Source organism: Cajanus cajan, chromosome 4, assembly GCF_000230855.2.
Source record: "Cajanus cajan strain Asha chromosome 4, NIPB_CcT2T_4, whole genome shotgun sequence".
Taxonomy (NCBI): domain Eukaryota; kingdom Viridiplantae; phylum Streptophyta; class Magnoliopsida; order Fabales; family Fabaceae; genus Cajanus; species Cajanus cajan.
The window spans coordinates 73,867,185-73,889,348 of record NC_138520.1 but is presented as its reverse complement, the minus strand read 5'-3'; the positions used below and the strand labels follow the sequence as shown (position 1 = coordinate 73,889,348).

The following is a 22,164-nucleotide window of genomic DNA, read 5'->3' as shown; positions in this document are numbered from 1 at the left end:
GAATCCTGCAAAATCTTAAAAGTCATGAAAATCCTGCAAAGTCTTTTAAAATCCGCAAGATTTTTTTTAACTAAAAAAGTCATTTAAAATCTTAATCCAATACACCCCCTTAAGAGTTACTTTATGAGTCATTTGATTCCTCCTCTCTCTCTCTCTCTCTCTCTCTCTCTCTCTCTCTCTCTCTCTCTCTATATATATATATATATATATATATATATATATATATATATATAATTTTTTTGATGATAATTGTATATCTCATATTAAACAAAATATATATAAAATTGTTAATAAAATATAAGTTTATTAAAATAATATAATACTTCCAAACAAAAAATATTACTTTTGGTCTAATCTACTATTAAATGTATTTTTAATCCTAAACCTTATCAAATTTCACCGTAATTTTTGAACAAAATAATATTTAGTTTGTACTAAAATTAACTTTTAGATTCTAATTAAATAGGGGTTATGTGTGTGTGTGTGTGTGTGCGCGTGCGTGCGTGCGTGCGTGCGTGTGTGTCTGTGTCTGTGTCTGTGTCTGTGTGTGTGTGTGTATTATATTCAAACCTAGAAGTGATTTTTAAGTTAATATTTGTGAAAAGATAATTTATGTGTGTGTGTGTATTATATTCAAACCTAGAAGTGATTTTTAAGTTAATATTTGTGAAAAGATAATTTAATTTATCAAATGTCTCATATTTAGTTAACCATTAAAAAAATAAATTTCATAAATTATTTATTAGTTTTTCAATGTTCTCGATTTAATCCACAATTAAGATGTATTATTAATTTCACTAACACATAAAAAAATGTAACATATATATATTTTTTTAATTTTTAGCTTCCTAGGATTAACATAAAACTTTTTTATTCTAAAATAAGTTAAAAGATAGAGAAATAAAATTAATATAGTATATAAAAGTATTTTTTCCTTTTTAACATTTCTAAATGTAATTACATGTCATTATGATTTTATTTTTCTATTTTTTTGAAAGTAAAATTATATAATTTTGGAGTGTGCATGACTTTGTGTGAATTTTTATTTCAATTTTTGTCTTGTAGATTGCGACCATTGGGAGGAACCGTCGCAATGTTGCAAAAGTTTGCGACGGTTTCTCCTAACCGTCGCAATGTTTGAAAATTTTGCGACAATTTTGAGAGAAACTGTCACAATGTTGAAAAATTTTGCGACGATTGGGAGAAATCGTCGCAATGTTGGAAAATTTTGCGACAGTTGGAAGAAACTGTCGTGTGAAGGGTTGCAATATCAAAGCGACAACGGTTTTAGGATAACTGTCGCAATTTGTCCGTCGCAATTCATCATTTTCCTTGTAGTGATTGGAAGCACTCGCTCAAAGCGTGCTTTAAGCGACTTCATACGCTCAAAGGGAATCATCTAGGCGCCCCGAGTGAGCTACTTAGAATATACTCTTGGACCACTATGAAGAGTTTATTCAACCAAGCCATCTAAGCGCTTTAAGCGAGTGGACATCATAAGCCCAATTGGAAAAAATCATTTAAAATCTTATAAAAAAATAGGGTTTGGAGATAATAGAAAAAGAGTTAATCATCCCTACACTGCCAGTGTAAAGTTTTTTACACTGGCAACCAATCATATCTTTTAATAGTGACATGTCAACTTTAAAAGATATGATTGGTTGCCAGTGTGAAAAAACTTTACACTAGCAGTATAAGAATGATTAACTCATAGAAAAATACTCCACATATTGTATATTTTAGAGAGATTTAAGTAAATAAAGTGATTCGTTGTTGGGAATTGATGTAGTTGACTCTAGTCCATGTTTTTTGTGGCCTGATGTTAACTCCTTGGCAAGTGTATCAAATTGTATAAGTAATTTAATCATAAGTATGAGTATCGTCTCCCAAGAGACTAACGCAATACTTGGCATAACCAATAATTATGCTAAACTCAACTACTAAAAAGGAAAATTTTGATTTGTTGCGAGAAAGAGTGTATGCGAACAATATAAATGTTATGAGAAGTCTTTTTGGAATTTCCACGAACACTTAAAGTGAAGAAACTGATTTTTAACACAATGCTGATAAATGTTGGGGTTCGACTTCACCAAACCTTTCTCTCGTGTTTACAAACAAGCTCAAATTAGTTATAATTCAGAATTTATCAACCATTCACAAATATAGGCAATCCTAAATTCCTTACAAGTTGGGAACTAAGTTCTTAGATTAGTTTATCAATTCCTTGAATAGTTTAACCAAGAAACCAACTTTCAAATCAAGAGCTTAAGAAAGATTAATGGCATTTACTCTATTCCTATATATAAGCACCATTAGTTTCTCTATTTTAGTTCAAAGGTTCATAAGTATCTTCCAATCACTTTAAAATCCCAAGTTCAAGTTAAGGGAGATTAAACCATAACAAGCATTAAATAAAAAAGATAGAGTAATAACACTAGATAACATTTGAGATTGATAATTTAGCGAGTATACATGACAATGGGTTAGGTTACATCAAACCCCAACAAGGGAGAGTTTAGCTACACATAGGCATGTAGCACACTACAAATGGTGAAAAAAGGAGGAAGTTTGATCTTAAAGGCTCCAGAACTCTCCAGCCACCACACAGACTTCAAGAATGATTCCTTAATGGTTGTCCTAGAATATCGCCCCTTTAGGTCATAAAACATTTTGTCTCATCTCAATAATGACATGCTAGCACTTCTGGTGCTAAGCGTGAGTAGCCATGCTTAACGCGAGACTTAGAACTCAAAAAGGAGGGCTTAGCATGGGAAAAAGAGCTTGCTCCACTGACTCTCTGCCAAGGCTGAGCGTTAGACTGAGGCTTAGCATGGAGAATGAGCTTGCTATACTAACTCTCTGCCAAGTTGAGGCTGAATGTGAGACTGAGGTTGAGTGTGAAGACTTAACCAAAAATTTCTTCACTTTTGAAACTTCTTTCAATGTTTCCCAACTCTTTTCTAAACTACAAAATAACAACCAAATGCTTCTGAGTTACCTAAAAACATGATTTAAGGACCAAAGTTAATCTTCTACAAATGAGATAATTTTTTCTTCAAATCAAGATATCAAGTCAACGGAAGTTGATATAAGTGCTTCAAATTGTACCATAAAATTAGTGAAATTATATAGCACTTATCACCTTATCAACCTCTTCATGATTTTATAGTTTTTAATAGTTTGAAAAATTATTTTAAAATTACTAACTAAATAAAATGTTGATAACATTTATTACCAAGGAATTAGGATAAATTTTATCAGTCGACTTTTAAACCTCTAATCTTAATGCATGTTGTTTAACAAACTTCACCAAGAAATTGATATTTTCCTTAAGTAACTTAGAATTTCCCATATAAGAAATTAGGGTTAAAATACTTTTGTTGATTATTAACCTTATAATTACTGAAATTGAATAATAATTAGAAATGATATGTGTGAGGAATAATAAATTTTCAATTTTCTTTTCAATCTTTTTTATTATTTTAAATTCCTAAAAGTATGTTCTTTATCTTTATTTCGTTCTTCAAATAAATCTATCTTTTTTTATTTTCCATAATTAATGTTAAATCTATCTAAGTGAGTGAACACAAAAAGGACATTGGAGTTCTCATAATATACATGCTTAAGCGACCACGGAGCTTTCTTTGAGCGAGTATATCAAAATACCAACAAATTAAAAATGACAAAAATAAGAAAGGAAGAATAATGTTACTCGTTGGATTGTCTCCCAACTAGCATTTCTTTAATGTCATTAGCTTCACGAATGATGAGACCTTCAAGAGTCATTGAATTCCATTTGAGGGTTTATTTTTTTCAGTTTGCCCTCAAGATACAACTTGACCCTTTCCTAAAGATTTGTCTTTCATCATATAATTAGAAGAGAAAAAGAATTATCACATCCTTTTCAAATTATCACAAATTAACTGATGGATTGTTTACTAATTAAATTAAGTCCCTGGTCTAGTCTTTTTTATCTTTCTTGTCTAAAGAAACAAAAATTCACACGTAAGAACTACAACTATATTTATGTATAAAATAAGCGATTATATTAATATATAAGATTTGTAAATATAACTTATATAATAATAACTTTCAATTCAAAAGTAGATTTTAAGAAAAATAGAAAAATATTAAATAATATAACAATTAGTATAATTTATAATATACAATTGTGAATATATCATAATTGATTTCAAATTTTTAGTCTTTTCCAAATTTCAAGGCATATTGTTTGGTCAATATTCCTTTTTCTTCATGTAAACTTTTATGACGATGATAGCATTAGCTGCTCATCCCAACTAATTAATGATAAATAAAAATAAAAAAAAGTAAGACATTTTTTTTATGGCGAAGACATCATCGTACGTTTTGAAATTCTTTAAGCAATGTATTTTTCCGAAGAATGTAATCTCTACCTTACAAAACTTTTTTTTTTCGACAGCCTCTAGTACCTTAACTTAACTAACAGAAATAATTAGTCAATTAAATTTAAAATAAGAAACATATCTATTCGTCTCTGTCAGATGAATGGTACGTAGCATTATTCTAGGCTTCTAGCAACAACAAAAGAAAATGTAGAATTGTGAGGGAAATATATTAGACAATTCAAAGGATATATATCAGTACACCGATCAGCTTTTCAGATCGAAAAATTCTTATACATATTCTTCGTCGCACCAATCAAAGGAGGTGTAATATTCGATGGACTAACTAGGATTTTTAGATGAAATCTCTAAAGTATTATTTGAGTCAAGTTCAAGGTGTTCAAATAATGCTCAAGTAATTTTAACATCAAGATGATGAGACTAAAATAAGAAAGTGAATATCTACCTTGAATTTTTTTAATATTTTTTGCCTTAATTATATTGTCATTCTTTTGTTGTTAGAGTGGATTAATAAAAAAGATGGTATCTAGGGATGTTTACGGGTATTCATAAACCAAAACATATATACTTCTGAATTTCTTTATTTTTGATAAAAGCGATCCATACATTTCAATACATATAAAAATTACTTCAGATCGACACAGAAGGCAAAGAGTGAAGTTCCACCTGTCAATATGGGAAACCCCAAACTTACATTATATCCATGACCCACGTATATGCATCCGTTGCTAATTGACATGCCTCCGTAGACACTTCCTCCGGTTTCATAGGACCACAAGATCTTCCCACTCTTGCCATTGATTGCATAAACGGATCCCATTTTATCAACAGATCCAGCAAAGACAACTTCATTTGCAACACTGACAGGGCCATAAGAAGTGCTGTTGCTAGGGTTAGCTGTGGACCATAGAATCTTGCCATTGCTGGAATTCATTGCCACCCACCCACCAGCGGTTGTAGTCATGTTTGATGGTGCAAGAGTGAAATTTTTGGCCCCGGAATTTGCAATGTTGGTGTAAACCCTCGTTTCATCTGTTGCTGCACCCCATGTTCCACCTCCTGCAAGCCCACCAGGTCCAGCTTCCTACAAAAGTATGAATGACTTTAATTTCATTCCATTGTTTCATTGATTGTGTAAAATATGAATATGTTTCTATTGAAATCTAACAAGATTCCACCATTTTGTGGCAAAAAGGTGGTTTTTCCTTTTAATAACATATATATTATTTATACAAAGTATTTATATGTAGGTTATTTTTAATAGAATTTTTTGTTCTGATCACATTTTTTAATTTCATCCTTAACACAACTTTATTCTAGAGATTCAAATCTAGAATTGGTCAAAACAACTACTTATTAATATGCAATAATGTAGTTTCTCGATAGATATGTTTGTGTAAAACAGTATAGTAATCTTTATGACAGTACATATTATATATTTATAAAATATTTATTACCGTAAACCAGACGAGGTTGCCATTGTTGCGATCTAAAGCCCAAGCAAAGCCACTTTTCTGAACGGCAACAACCATGTCTTTCTTGGTTCCATTTACGTATGAAGTAAACATCATTGGTGCCTCACCAAAATCAGCATCGGGGATGGGACCTGAAGGAGGACAATTAGGAGTTGAAGCATTGTTGCATGCAGCGAACCACACATCATAGCCTCCTAGCTGGCGATACCATGTAATATTCCCAGAGTCCAAATCAAGGGCCAAGATTGAGTTGGAGTGGTTTTCTGGTTCAACACACTCATCTGGTTCAGTAGGTTTAGTTTGATTACTTTGTCTTTCTTGACATTCAAGTATATGTGACGGGGCAGAATAGAGGTTTCCAGTGGCAACGTAGACATGGTTTCTGTTAACATCAATGGAGGGACTGCTACCCCAAATGGCAGCTCCTGCATATTCCCCTCTTGTGTTATTGTTATCTGGTAACATATAGGTCTTCCACACGATGGCACCAGATTGAGCATCAAATTTTGCAAGACTTCCTCGAAATATGCAGCATTGCTCAATGGTTGCGCCTTCTTCTAACGAAGATGTTCCGACATAGTAACTTCTGTAGAGGTAAAAAGGGGTCAAAACGAAGTTATTCGGAGTTTCTTGTTTTTTTTTCCCCTTTTTAAATGATCAACTTGTCAAGGTCATAGTATGAAAATAGTTAAAGTCGGACAATCTAAAATAATAATAAATTAAGCAAAGTTAATTACTTTGTTCAAATGGCATATAAACCTTGAAATCACTTGTCACATGTCCTGGTTTTTTTAATTAAAAAATGACACATCATTAAAAATAATTTATTTTTAATTAGAAATTTTGTAAGATGTTAGTTTTTATAATTGGGTAAGAGGGATCAAAACAGCGAGAAAGGTGGTTTTAATATCCATACCAGAGAATAGAGAAAGCACGAACAAAAATAAGTTTCTTTTTCTTTAATCAAAATGCTTTTGTTAATTACAGAATCAATTAATACTCAAAAAAGAATACGGTAGATGATGTACAACGTTGACTAAAGTGGTAAAAAGCTTGATTCTCCTTACATAAGGTCATGAATTCAAGTCAAAGAAAAAAGGATAATCAAACTCATCTTAATCATGGATGTTATAATAACTGAGAGTTCAAACAAACAAGTTAGAAAAGCATATAAGGAAAGAAGGTGAAGAGATGTTCAGTAGTACCAACCCGTTGTAATATGTTCCAGACATGGTGATGAGTGCTGCAGGATGATTATCCAAAGTGGTCTTCCACACAAGTTCACCACTTGTTCTTTTGAGACCAATAACAACAGCAGGGCCATAGATTCCAACAATCACTAAATCCCCAGCAACAGTGGGAGTTGATCTTGACACTGTCCAATTTATATTGAGAACAAAACCAGGTGCATTTATACCTGTCAGATTCTCCAAGTTCTGCTTCCAAACAAGGGATCCATCATCTTCTTTAACTGCATAGATGTAACCATTCCAGCTTGGAAAATAAAGGGTGCCATCATATATGGCTGGCGTTGCAGTGATATCTTTGCCTGCATAGAATTTCCACTTCAAACGTAGGTTCGGTGCCGTTTGAGGGCTGATCTTAAACTCTTTATCAGCGTATCTTCTGTTGAACAAATCTCCACCATGGTTTAACCAATCTTGTGATTGTGGTCTACGACCCTAAAAATGAAGTCAATTAGGAAATTAGAATGATTTTATTTCACGAGAAGTAATCTACTATTCCTTAAAACTATATATACAAACGCTAGAGGGAATTAATGATAGAGAGTAGGAATGAATTATATCGTACATCTGAGCTTGCCGCAAAGATTACTACCGCATGAACATAAACCAACAATAAACAAAGAACTAAGCGCATGCTGTATTTTGGCTGTGACATGGAATTGGATCCTAGATGGAGAGGATGTGGAAACTAGCAAGATATATATGTTAGGAAAACTTATGTCAAAGAGACTCAATTATTTGATAAAGAAAAAATGGCCCACGTACAGTCCGATATATACCAAAATCCTTTGACTTTGAATATATTGAATTTATTAAATAATGAAAACTTTATCTTCCCGGCCGTTATATTCATATGTCAATATTGGGTGATCGACAAGATGGAGGCTTTTTCTTAATTTTTTTTTTTTTTTTGACTCTTATGATATGTTTGAAGGGCTTATAAATAACGTTTGATATAAAAGGACGATTAGGTTTTGTTTTTTTAATGGTATGTAATGTGCGTAAAATTAAAGGCCGGGTATCCCATTACTTTTTATATATACAATAATCTACTCTAATCTTCCTGGCAGTTTATATTTTAAGGGAACTTTTTTTTTATATAGGTATTATTTGTATATAATTGGGAGAGATAAGAAAATAAAAAAGATATTTAAAAACGACATAAATAATGTGAAAAAAAAATATATAAAAAGTGTCTATAATATATATATTGTATTGTCCCATTGGTCGACGGATTGCGATTGCTAGTTTGAAGCCTCTTCACCTATATATGTACTCGAGGTTGAGAGACTGTCAACCATCCTATCAGCGAATCAGTTGGCTGAACAAGGTTGAGCTCATGGCTTGATGCCTCTTAGCTCAAGCGCTTCAAGTTTATGGACTCTATCTTATTTTAATAATAATTTTTGAAGCAATTTGACTTTTTCATTGGGATTATTTAGTCAAATTTTTGTTCATTTTTATTGTCTAAAGTAACAATGTCATACGCAACAACTGTGAAGAAATTAAGTATACTATAAAAATGGTTGAGTGTACAAGAACACGATGAATAGATAAAGTGATTTCCAATTTTTAGTTTTCTTTCTTTAGAAGACATTGTTTGGTCAAAATTCATTTCTCTTTACGATTTTACGTAAGCTTTTTATGGTCCTACAACTCATTATTTCAACTGAAAAAATAAATAAATAAATAGATTGCTATTGCTTGGAAAGTTATCCAATGTCATAAAATTTGTTTCAAAAATTACGTAGAATTTGTCCTCTAGTTTACAATATATTAGAAAATGTCTTAGTTGCAACACAATTTAAAAAATAATAATTTCCATTAAATTGTCTTAATTGTAATCGAAGATAATATATTTTTTTGACCAAGGGTATGTTTGATTCAAAGAGGAGAAATTGAAGACAGATTTCAAAGGAAGAGAGTGGGAGAAACAAGAAAGAGTTAGAAATTTTGTTTAGTTAAAAAAGAGAAGGAAAGGAGAAATAATTCTTTTCTTATTTAATTCACAAAGAAATGCGAAATTTTAAAAAAATTTATTTTGTATCATAATAATTTTAAATTTAAAGACATAAGTAAAGATATTTCAAATATTATACTACAAATGTTTTAAAATCTATCCTCCCTTTCAAATTCTCAAATATTAAAGGGGAATTAAAATTAGATTATGAGAAATTTTGTTCATCTCTCCTCCTTTCTCTTCCTAAGAATTGAACTAAACTAAAAGGATTATAAAAACAGTTTTCCTTCTTTCTTCTTGATTCTCCTCCAACCAAACACTTCAGATATTCTGCGATGCTAGAGGCAATGTCGTTTAAGTTTGAGTAGGACCAATTTCTCTCCAAGTATTTAATTAGTGCAACTATGTACTCATGATTTAAATTCAAGATCACTAGTTTAAACCAAAACAGTCTTGCACCAACTAATCCATGTATTTGTGGATTTAATAGATATATAATCACTTAAAATATCTTAATGGTTATTTTTTAATTAAATATGATTGTGATAAAATTTGCCATGTTTTGTAAATTGAGTGATAAAAGTTGAGAAAAAAATTAAGGAAAAAATTTACGATACCGTATATATAATTTTAGATATAAAAAGTGACATCAAGCCTAAAAAAAAGAATAAACGAAAAACTTTTAATGGAGAAATCACCTTTTTAAATTTTCTAATGTATCTTGGGAAAATAACGTAATCTCTACTACACAAAAATTAACAAACATAAATTATTATAAGGTCCGTAGATATGTTGTTCATTTAAATTTAGAGTTATAGAGCAAATCTTTTATGTCAACGATGAAGGATAAAATATATTATAGCAAAATTTAAATAAAAAAAAGTGTAGAACAATTAAGGAAAAATGAAAGAAAGTAAGAAGTAGAAAATTATTTGTAATAGCTTATAAATAACGGAGATAAGGACAACCATGATAAAATCAATTATAATGATCACGTACGTAATAATTTTATTTATAATATTTGAATCTTAGTCATTTATTGAGTTGCTATTAATTATTCTTCTATTTTCATATTAACAAGTGCTTTTACTTGCGTTAATGTCTCTTATAGATTAAAATATATATAGATGATAAATTCACTTATTCTAGTAAGTTTTGATAAACTGACTTCATTTAATGACTTATGTTTTACATTAAATTTCAATGATTTAATTATTAAATTAAAAATTTTAATATATAAATCAAGTCAACAAATTTTTTAAAATTAAAAAAAATTTATACTTTATTTCATTAATTCAAAATTGACCAATAATATCTAACCGTTAAACTAAAAATTCTTAATGTATAAATAAAGTCTATAAATTTTTATAAAAAAAAATTAAAAATCATATGATACTTTGTTATATAGAATCAACGTGTAGAATATTTTTATGATTATCCGTTAATTTAAATTAATGAAATGACGTATCAAATAGTTTTTATTTTTTTAAAAAAATTGTAAATTTGATCTATGTATTAAAAAAATTAATTTAAAAGTTTGATTAATGAAATTTAATATAAAATATGAGTTATTAAGTAAAGTAAGACTTATTCTTGAAATAAGTAAATCCCTTCTCAACTATATATGTGTGTGTGTGGTCAAGATCATTAATAAAATATAACTTCTTCCCATCGAATTAACTCTTATCGAAGAAAAGTGGTATCTCCATTTGCAACTCCATATTCAAGGTGGGTATTGAACCTCAATCATTGATTAAAAAGTACAAGTGTTGAATTACTTGAACTAATGACTTTTGATTGATGTATTTTAAATAAGAAAATTCTTAAAATAAGAAATAAGAATCACTAATAATAATCTTAAATTATAAATAAAAATAAATAATGGTTGAGAAGAAAACTCAATTATATAAATCTCTTTTATGAAATAATATATTGCATTACTACCTCTACAACTACCATCATCAATAATACTCATCGTTGTTGTCACAATGACAACTGTCACTATTGTCACTACCACTTTTGTCATTGTTGTGTGACAACGACAATAGTAGTAATAATGACGACAAAGATGAGTATGGCAACAAATGCGATATTAGTGGCAATTAATGATGTTAACAATAACGCTACCATCATTATTATTGGTATCGCCATTATCGCCATCCATCACTACCACTATCATCACTAATGTTACTATTGTCAATGACATTGCTACAACCACTATTATGTTTACCACATGATAACGACAACACCAATAATGAAGATAACAATAATAATGGTAATAATGATGACGATAATAATAATATAATAGTATGGACGTCAATAGTATTACCACAATATTGCCAACACAATTGTTAATGATGGATATAGAAATTTTAGATAATGGGAACAATATTTATCCATATATTTATAGTATTAAAAATTTTACATAACACTTTTAAAAGTATAAATATATATTATAATTATTTTTTACAAGTTTTTATATCTCTAATTATGACTAAAACTATGTCAAAATAGATTATCTATAATTTAGTAAACCTGAATTTAACCTTCACTAAAAATACATATCTTAAGTATGATTTATTTATTTGTCATAAACATTTTTTTAGTGTTTGGTTAAAACTACAGTCCTAAAAACTTATTTTATAATAATTTAATACTAATAAAAATATATAAATAAATATGTTAAATGTTATAAAAAGAAAATTTAATTTATTTATGATATAAACATATTTTTAATATTTAATATAAATTTTTAAATGATAATTTATTTTAAAACTTATTTTATAATAAAAATTCTAAATAGAATATAAATCTTACAATTTTTACTATTTTGATTTTTTTTAATCAATGTATACAATAAATAAAAAAGCACAAAATGTAAATATGCATGCTACAAATGTTATTTTATCAAAAGTTATTTCTTTTTTAATATATTACGTTATATATGTGAACATTAATTGAACTTTAAAAAAAATTCCTTATCAAGTAACATTCTTCGTTATCCTAGTTATTCCAAAATTTTAAAACCAGATAATTGTAAAGTTGGCACAATACTAAGCAAATCAATTAGTTAAATACTAAATTGAAAAATTTTAAAATAGGAATGCATGCATGCCTTGCGAACTGCGTTATATGGTCTGTTGATTTTAGAACAATCCAAAGCATAAAATTTATAGTACGGGCCTTTTGTAGTAACTTCTGTATTAGGTTGTCTATTACTCTGAACATCAGTTACTCGAGTATTACAAAAACGGCATCGAATAACTACACTGTAAGGAAAGACGATATTGATTTCTAGTTTTTTTTTTCAAAACTTAATTTCATTGATGAATGTTAGCAACATATTTTTTAAACACCTTTTCTTACATATATTTTATTATTTGAAAGTTACATAATTTTAGCTAATAATAAATAGCCTGACAGGGATTTTCTTGCTGGCATGTCTAATCTCTTGTTTGTGGAGTCCTATTAATTTTGACATTAAATAATAGGACCTTGGACCTTGGGGACGTCAGAGAGGAAGAGAAAGTTAATGATGCGTGTTCATTTCTGGAACATAATGGTTGATCTGGATTTTGTGTCAGTCTTGGAGAAAGATAATGGCAATGGTGGTTTAAGAAGAATGAAGTTTCCTGCCTCAGAACTTGTAGAGGACAAATTTTTGAAGTAGCCTGTCAAGAATCCTTTCCCATTCTGGTTCAAGGGATTGTGTGAAGCCAATTGAAGATGCTCCCCCAGTTTTAAGTTCAACCCTGAACCAAGAACATTCTCTGCTCCCTCTTGTTTCCCACTGTTTGATCCATGCGCCACTATTGATGTAACTGCAGCAGCTATTACTGAACGAAGACTTGGGTCTGTGCTGATTGCCTTGGTTATTGTTTCTGTCAAAGCTTCTCTGGAAGCAGTTTGGTTCGTTATGCATTGTTGGTAGAAGTTATTTTCTTGGAAATATTGATTTCCCTCGATAACTGGCCTTGTTTGTAGTTTGTCAATTGGTGTTGTACTTGTGCCATAACCCCAAATGGATGGTATAGAGTTATGCTGTGGGGAACAAAAGCTGAGACTAGCTGGAGAACATTTAGGGTTTGAAGATAAGCAATGATGGAATTGAGTTGATGCGGAGGAAGAAGATGGAGAAGTTAGGTCTAGAGTGATTGTTGGGAACAGATGTGGTGAGGCATGATTTGGTGGGTAGAAGATTTGTTTCGCTCTTGATTCATCAAATTGTTGACTGAAACTCGGACCATTGATTAGTGTGGCAGGAGAATTTCCAAAAGATGCAGAAAAGTGACCTGCATGGTGAGATGTTGAAGAACCTGACAACAGCATGGAAGCAGCAGCAGAAGTGGTTGAAGCCATGGCTGTGGCTGAGACTGGAAGAGGATGGTTGTGGGTTCCTTCATAGGTGGTGATTAAGATGGACAAGTCTTCAGCACACCTTTGCACCTGAAGTCACATCCATGTATGAGTTTAATTTGTATAATTATATAATTATACTGTAAATAATTATAATTTTTGTGGGTTCTTTCATGCATTAAATTTTGGAGTTGGAGTATTATTACTCAATAATATATATATGAAGCAATAACTTCAATTTGCACACAACATTTATAATGTATATGAGATTATATTTGTATAATTTGAATCTAAAATATATATATTTAGACAAATATTCAATAGGAACTAACTATTTTATCATGTTACTTTTTTTCTAAATCAAAATATTCTTTATTAGAAATAATTTTATTTAAGTCAGATGCATGAAATTATAATAAACAATAAAGTTCTCTCTTTAAGTATTACACAGATACATATCTGATATTCAATGTCGAGATAAAACTAAAATAACCTCGTATTAATTGATTTACATTGTCATACGCTGTTCTATGATATATTGATTAAGTGAATTCGTATTTAAAAATATTTTACATTGACAAGGTATATAAATTAAACTATGTGTATATACCTGCTTCCTGACTGGGCATGTTGGTGCAACTGTACAACGATAGTATGCTCTTGGACATGGATTTCCCTTTGCTACCTTCTGTCCATATTTCCTCCATTGGCACCCATCATTCATCTGTTTGAGAAGCACCCATCGTTAGAAATTAATTAAAGAAAAATAACAAAACCATTAAATCTCCTAGAATACAAGAATGAAAATATAAGTGCACATGTTTGGTTGTTTTCACAAATACCAAGAAAAATACCACTTTGATTTTACTTTTATTACTATTTTCAAAAACTAATTTAACGGTAGCCAAAGATATGTCCTTTTTCTTTGATACTAACCGTGGGAGTATCACATCTGGATCTCACGGATACCCTGGCTCTCTTAGCTGGCGTTTGGTCTGAAACATCGCCATTCGCATTTATCACTTTTGTTGATTGAATATTTGTTGACAATGTTCCCTTTGCTTCCACTTCCTTAGGTTCTTCTGAGCTCATTGGACTCAAATCAGACACAACCTTTGACAACACATGTTTGGAGTCTAATCCAAGAGTAAGGTTGGTTCCCACATCTCTCTCTTGTGGTTTGTTGGAGTTTCCAATTCTTGCTTCCTTCTTAGGCTCCCTTGGACTCCTTCCAAGGCAAAGTGACACAAGCTCATGAGGCTCTTCAGTTTCATCATATGCAGTAGATGAATCAGCTACACCCTTTGAAACGTCTTTGTGAAGGATGTCAAAGAAACGTAGTTGAAAGGAGTGGTAGTCCTTTTCTACTTGCTCTAACATCATCTTCAATCTCTCGTTTTCTTCCTTCACCTCACCCATCTCAGTTTTGCAAGATTTGACTTTATCATCCTAGATTTCAAAATAACAGTAACATCAATAATCACACCCACGGATTCAGTAGCACAAGAAAAATTATCTTTCAAAGACAACCAATAATAGCTTTAAAATTAGAAGAAAAGCTTTTGTTTTAATATCTACTTGCCATATTTTTCATGCCAAAATACAGTATGGTTTGTTCATACAATTAATTGGTTTGGTCTATTTAAGGTTTGCGTTACATGAACAGAAATCTTTGTGTATTTTTATCTATTTATGTAAATAAAAGTTTAATGGATTGATTCATATGATGATATGATGTAAAGGAATATTCCTGAGAAATATCACTTAAAATTGTATCCAATTAAAGACATTCATGAGTATAAGATCAAGAAAATCATTCAGAAACAGTATAGGATGCACAATAAGAAAGAAATGGAGAGGGAAAGGATCGAGTATAGCGTATACCTTTGTAATTCCCTTCTCTTCTATCTCAGAACCACTAGGACTAGACATTTTCGACATGGCCTCAATTATTATTACTATTTCTCTAGTAGAGCCCCCTCAATCTCACACATATAAATGCCATAAATATACAAAACATACCCTCTTATTGACCAATCAATTATGAGCTAGACACGGTATAAATATAATAATGAAACAAATACAGATCCCGGAGCTCTACCATTTACGCAGCCACCCCTAAAATGTCAACACCAAATTGCTAAAATAATTTGTGGGACTTTTCAATATTATTGTAATAAGGTTAAATTAATTATATGGTCTCCCAAATGGGAGTCATAAATGAGGTTGAGAAGGAGAATTTTGGCACACAAATTGTGCATTACTTAATATTATGGTTGAAGCTGGGCAGTGATGAGAGGAAGTCACATGGATATGTAGTCAAATTTGCAACATATAATACTAAAGTTTAAAGGTTGTTAGTTTAAAATTTGTTCGACACTTGTTTTCTTTTATTAAAGATTGAAATTTGATTTTTGATTTAAATAGGATTACTATTAAAATTATCACTTTATTCCTATAAGAATCAATCAAGAGGAAAAAAAAATTGCAACATGTAACCAGTTATTAGCCCTGGCGATGAGTGAGTACCTCTAGCTTCTTTGTCAATGGTGTAACCTCATTACGCGGTCCATACGCTACATGGTTGTAAACTATTGCTCTGCTGTCCACTGCCATTGACCTACTTTCCATGAATACATGTATTACTAATATAGGGTGTTTTAAATCATTTATGTACAAGTTGATTAAAAAAAATTAATACTAGCTATTATGCCCTTTCGTAATAGTTGTAATGTTTATTCTTATGAAATAAATATAGAATTATTTAGATGGAAAGGGTTTTCAAAGTGTATTCTATAGAAAATAGTCTAACGGGAGTGTAAGTGAGTCGAATTAACTTAATTAAACATATTCCTACATAATTGATAATTAAACTCATCTTAATCAAGCCTCGTTATTAAATGTAATTAATTGAGAATAAAATCACATGCTCATTTAAAGCCTGGTCGACGTAGAATATATATGCGGAAATAGCTGAATCAAGTTTTCAAAGGTTGCCAAACAGAGCATGGTTGCTAAATTTTAAATTATGAGTTTTCGGTCGTTAATTACAGTCACGTACTGTTACATTTTTCAAGTTGTAGATCCCAATCAAACATTGTAGGTTTGTCGACCGGTGGCATTCAGATTAAATTAATAAGCTACGTAACAACATTATTTTTTAAATATAGTTCATATATAAATCTTTGCATGGTTAACTCAATGCTTTTAAAAATTTCCCACTATAGCCCAAAAATGTATGACTCGGGATCTGAGTGTTGATTTAAATAGTGCGTTTTAAAATGTCGGAAAAATCTCACATATATATATTTTTGACTGTAGAAGACAGAAAGTAAAAAAGACAAAGAAAATGAAAGTAAAATATGTAATACTAATTTTTTATCATTATGAATTTTGCACGTTCTTTAAGCAATATTTAAAAGTGGTATGTTAAATTTAAAATATCCTCATTTAATATCTTTAACAAGAACAATTATGGAATAGGAATAATAATTATTACATATATAGGAGTATATGTGAAAAAAGTCAATTAATATTATTTGAAATGGGTAAAACATAAAAAAATTTAGAACAAAAGAGAAACTGTAAAACATTAAAAAAAATTATGATCTAGAAGGGTAGGTGATATGTAATATGATAAAAATATAGAAATAAAAAAATGAATATAATAGATAAAAAATATCATTCAGAAGAATAAATATCATTATAATTTTAAATGCCATCCATTTGAAATTTATTTATAAAAAAACTCGATAAATATGACGTGCAAAAACCTGTCAAATTAGCCGCGGTCCCAATGTTATACGAGTTCTGCTTGAAAAAAAAACAAGAAGCACGGATATATAACTATTGGATTTTCTTCTCTATTTTTTTGTGAGAAAATGAGAAATGACTGTTGGATTATAAATTATGTAATGGTATAATAAGTGTTAATAATTAATCCAAAGGTGTGTATAAATACATGCATTCATACAATAGTATGCATCGGTTATCCATTAAGTAACTCAAAGGAAGGCATGATTAGATTCAAAATACTAACATTCCATTCCCCATCTCCTAATTGGCAATCAACATAATATTTGCCACTGAGTAGTGGCATTGGGAGATTGTCTCTCCATTTCGAAATATGGCAAAGAGTCACGTTTTAACCCCTAAATATTTCAACCATCTAGGCATATATAGGATATTAATAAAGGCTTTGTCAAAAGAATAATAATAAAGGATATAAATAAAGATGCCTCTTGGAGCTTTGTAGGTTCTGCAGATTGGAGGTCAAGTAATATTGACCCATGTATAAACATGTTTTACCCTTTCCATTATGCAGTTTTAATTTTCTATAGAAACAGTCTTGTTATATATTCAAACCCAACGGTGAACCCCTATTATACTTGTCAAAGCACCTTTTCTACTAGTCTAAGTAATAATTGCTGTGAAGTATTGCCTTTATAGGCTAATAAACTAGCCTAATCCCTCTGTGTCAAGACTTATGTGATGCGTAATCTTGATGCTCTAAAACTAACATAATGAATTAAATCGTTTATAGTAATAGTAGTATTTATATATTAAACAATAATATAAATTTAATAAGACATGGAAAGGAAACTTCGTATGGATTGCATCACTTTATAGAAGCCTGGAGACTTTTCTTTTGTAATTAATTAAGTAGCCAGCCACTATAACGCAAGTTGGGTTTTTTTAGGGAGGTAGGTCAATGGTTTGGATTAGCCTTTGAGTTGAATGACTAGATGAGCATCTGACTAGGTTTGAAATGTATTCCCTCGTTAAAAGTTTGTGACTGCTATGTGTTTTTGAGAAAAAAAAAATCATATTATCTAATTACAATTTATCATTTATAGTAAATTTGTTGATTTTTAAGCTGATTTATTATGGAAAAAATAACTTTTTATCTAAATATAATCAAACATTTTAAAATCATTTTTTAACTAACTTGTCTAAATAAAATTTAATTATAATATTATAGCAATATTCACACCGGTGTAAAAAAAGATTTTTTTTTCGTACTTTCTATGTCAGGTGTTATCCACACAACACAAAAATTAACATAATAACATACTTATAAATATATTAAAGAATGTCATTTTATTATTTATACTGAGAATGTGAATATTTCATCATCTTTTTCACAAGCGATGTTATAAATGATTTCTAATGACTTTTCCATGCACACTAGCCACTCATTCCAACGGCCAGCACAACCAAAACGTTCTAACGACTAGTTCTCTTTCAATTCGACAAGCTTCTTCTTTAGTTTTCCTTCACGCTCCCAAGTTCAAAACTTTAATTCTCCTTCTTCCATGGTTTTTAGGGTTTGTGATGGGTAATAAGTATATTATTCTAAATGTGGGTTTGCACATTACCTATTTTCTCATTTTGGATTTGCACATTACCTATTTGTTCATTTTGGGTTTGCTCATTTTGAGTTTACTCCTTAATTATCTGTTATTTAAATTATTAACATGACTCATTTTATTTATATAGACTCATGGCTAGCATAGATGGTACTCTTCCTTTTTCTCCTCCTCCTCCTTCTCCTCCTCCTTCATCTCATTTAGGAGATCCAAAGCAGACTACTTAGCCTACCAAGAAAAAGGTTAGACAACCTACCACATTGAAAGATCTGACAGCTAGCCGAAACAAAGGTGAGATAAAGCATGTTGACATTGACATCGAGACAAGGCTTGCTTATGACCTCATAAGCAAAGGTTTCACAGCTTTGTAGCCTTGACCAGGCGAAGTAAGGCTTTAATTACCTATGACAGTTGGGACCATGTTCTAAAGAGTGTGAACAACTAGATATGACAGACTATCTGACTATCATAATATGAAACATCAACTCTGTATATATAATGATTGTTAACTAATGATTGAACATTTACTAATAAAATTGTTATATATGAGCTCACTTGTGTCATTCCCAACATTGACTAGCTAAGGAATAAATATGTTAGTTATGTAGGACAACATTGAAGGGTTTTAAAAGTCAACTCTGAATACATTTTTTGAGATAAAAAGGAGAAAAAAAACCATTGTCATGATTATCAATTTCTTGATCAAGAGAATTAGGACAGGTTCTACGAGTACCAACTCTCACCAAAATATTAAGTAATTAAGTCAACTCAATAGTTAAATAATTTATTTACATATATGTTTTGTTATTACTAATCAATTTTGTTTTTCTATTATGTATATAATAGGTAAAAAGGAAGCAGGCATAATAGTTGCAGACTCTTAATGCCTACACCAACATAATATCTCGTGGGGTATGACAAGCTTGAGGATGACATGATTAAAGAGGTTGCTACTTCTCTAGGTAATGGATCAAGGTCAGTCACTAGAGTCGACCTAGTTGTCATGCCAAATGGAAAGTGTCTCAATAGAGGAAATTAGGGGGAGTACACGAATGACACAACTCAAGAAGTAGTAGAAAAAATTATAAGTATCTTTTTTTTCATAGGTTGGATGGATTTTTAATCATCAATTACTAACAACTTTATTTAAACTATTATGTTTTAGGGAGAGTTAGAAGAGCAACTCATGCACAAGACATTTGTTGAGGGGCGTACAGACATATTGATGATTGCACTTGGTTGTTTAAAGAATTTGGGTTAAGTATGTACAACTAGATAAGGTGGAGGCATTTTCCATGTCTTTGGACCTCTTTCAACTAGGCATCTAAGTAGATCGTAGATTAGTGAGGACAACTAGGCACACCTTAAAGGTACATCGAGGGAGGATTTAGCTAATGAGGCACCACTAGAGGTACAATTATACATTGAGGACACCCCAAAGCAGTTTGTGGCCATAGGTAAGGTTTACATGTTGGAATCAACCATCTACCACCATGTGATTCCAGATAGTATAGTATAGGTGGAGGTTATCGACATTAGAGAGCATGACACTCAAGTCCTTGTTCCCATTGCAAAGGTTCAGACAATATGGCAAACCTTGGATACCTTTATTTTATGGTCGAGTAGGCTAACTAAGGTCCACGTGCCTAAGGCAATCAATGTTTCAATTTACTACATCTAAATGAGGTCCTTAATTAATTGTGTTTAGTTAACTTAATTATTTGTATTTTATGATGCTTAGGTTGATTCTAGAAAAGGGAAAGCAGTTTTTGTTACAAGTGCAACACCTTCTAAGCTTTCTCTTATCCATCGATTGGTTTTAGCAACAATTGATCTTGAGAAGCATAATGTAGAGATAACCATGTCTCGTGAGGTCGTTGGGAGGGACATGTCTATCCCTTTATTTTTATGCTAACGTGATGTCATGGACACCATTTTTGGTAATGACCTCTTCTTCATATTCGTGATACAATTATGGATTAAGTGAGTATTATTTGCAATTATTTTTTATTTTAATATATTTAATTACATATTTATAACATTATATATGTTTGTTTTCACAATTATAGGTCTTTTCACTACATTTTTATGGAGATGCAAAATGTTTTATATCATGGTTTCATTGACCCGATTGTCATCTAATATGTTGGGAATAAAGACACTAAGGTTAAACAATATTTGATAGACTGGTTCAGATTAGGAGGAAAAGAAGTGTACTTAGCACCTTATTTAAATGGGTAAGTACTTGTATTGTATTTTATTTAAATTTTACGATAACTTAGCGATTTCTAACACTATTACTAAATGCAATGTACATTGGTAGCTCCTCGTTATAATTTTGAGACAGTTTCTTGTAGTTTTCTTGTGTTCATTAGATAGGAAAACTATTGAGTTTTCCATTAGGCACCTCATTGACTCGTAAGTATCTACTTTTAATCTTTGTGGTTCTTCCTGAATATTTTCATGAAACAAATAATAACTTCATTCTTTAACTATTTTCATTTTATCATTCATCTGCATAGATCTTTGGATGCAAGCTTGATATTGTGAGGCTTCCTCTGATAGATCAGATGAAGCTTCAATATATTGTCCCAATAGTAAATCAACTAACAACCTAATAATACTTATAATTGAATTAAAATATATTTTAACTATGATTTATTTATGTTTTATATTCATTATTATAGTACCCACATCAACCGGGTAATCATGAGTCCTGTTATTATGTGATGAAACACATGTTCACCATTGTTACCAACAACATTAGAAACTCATTGAAAGAGGTAATATATTTTTAAATCAAATTAATTACTTTAAATATTTTTTTTAATGATTGATTAATATTTAATTTATCTCTATTTTGAATTATTTGTAGATATTCAAAAATCCAACCCCATTTAGCCATGAAAACTTGGTAAATATCCACAAAAGATGGACATTTGATTTTTTTTAAGTCAATTTAAGGATTGATTTATGTTTTTGTATATTATTTTAGTTTTATTTGTGTAAATAGACTAAATATTTATGTTTTGTTTACATTGTTTTTTATTTTATTTATGTACATTGTTATTAATTAATGATAATTATTATTAACTTTATCTTTATTATTATCTCTCTTTGATTACTATGTGATTTAATTTGTATATTATTTTAATTTAAATAATAGATATTGTATTTTATATAGGTTTGTATTGAACTAGACAACAATATGCTTTATTGAACTATATATCTAAATATATTTTTACTGTACATGTTAGAAAAAATTCAAAAAAAATAAATAGGATATTAAAAAAATACACATTCTATGACGAGTGTGGTCACATCTAACATAGAATGTACACTTTTTTATGTCGCTTGTAGTTACATCATCAT

At 30.3% G+C, this 22,164-nt stretch overlaps 2 protein-coding genes across 3 annotated transcripts; both read right to left on the bottom strand.

Annotated features, from left to right (window-relative positions):
• Positions 1-4,934: 4,934 nt before the first annotated feature.
• On the bottom strand, positions 4,935-7,842 carry LOC109795919 (uncharacterized). The gene is made up of 4 exons (XM_029271198.2): positions 7,673-7,842; positions 7,070-7,542; positions 5,843-6,446; positions 4,935-5,469 (listed from the first exon to the last, which is right to left on the bottom strand). Exons 1-4 carry the CDS (start codon positions 7,760-7,762, stop codon positions 5,011-5,013), a joined length of 1,626 nt encoding a protein of 541 aa, XP_029127031.1. The 5' UTR covers positions 7,763-7,842; the 3' UTR covers positions 4,935-5,010.
• A 4,516-nt stretch (positions 7,843-12,358) lies between these two features.
• On the bottom strand, positions 12,359-16,054 carry LOC109795917 (WRKY transcription factor 72B). Of its 2 annotated transcripts, none has more exons than XM_083073035.1 (4): positions 15,953-16,054; positions 14,360-14,872; positions 14,034-14,147; positions 12,359-13,513 (listed from the first exon to the last, which is right to left on the bottom strand). In XM_083073035.1, exons 1-4 carry the CDS (start codon positions 16,052-16,054, stop codon positions 12,611-12,613), a joined length of 1,632 nt encoding a protein of 543 aa, XP_082929161.1. In that variant the 3' UTR covers positions 12,359-12,610. The 2 variants fall into 2 exon arrangements, with proteins under 2 accessions (XP_082929161.1, XP_029126622.1); XM_029270789.2 differs by lacking the exon at positions 15,953-16,054 and adding an exon at positions 15,308-15,783.
• Between the last annotated feature and the right edge of the window lie 6,110 nt (positions 16,055-22,164).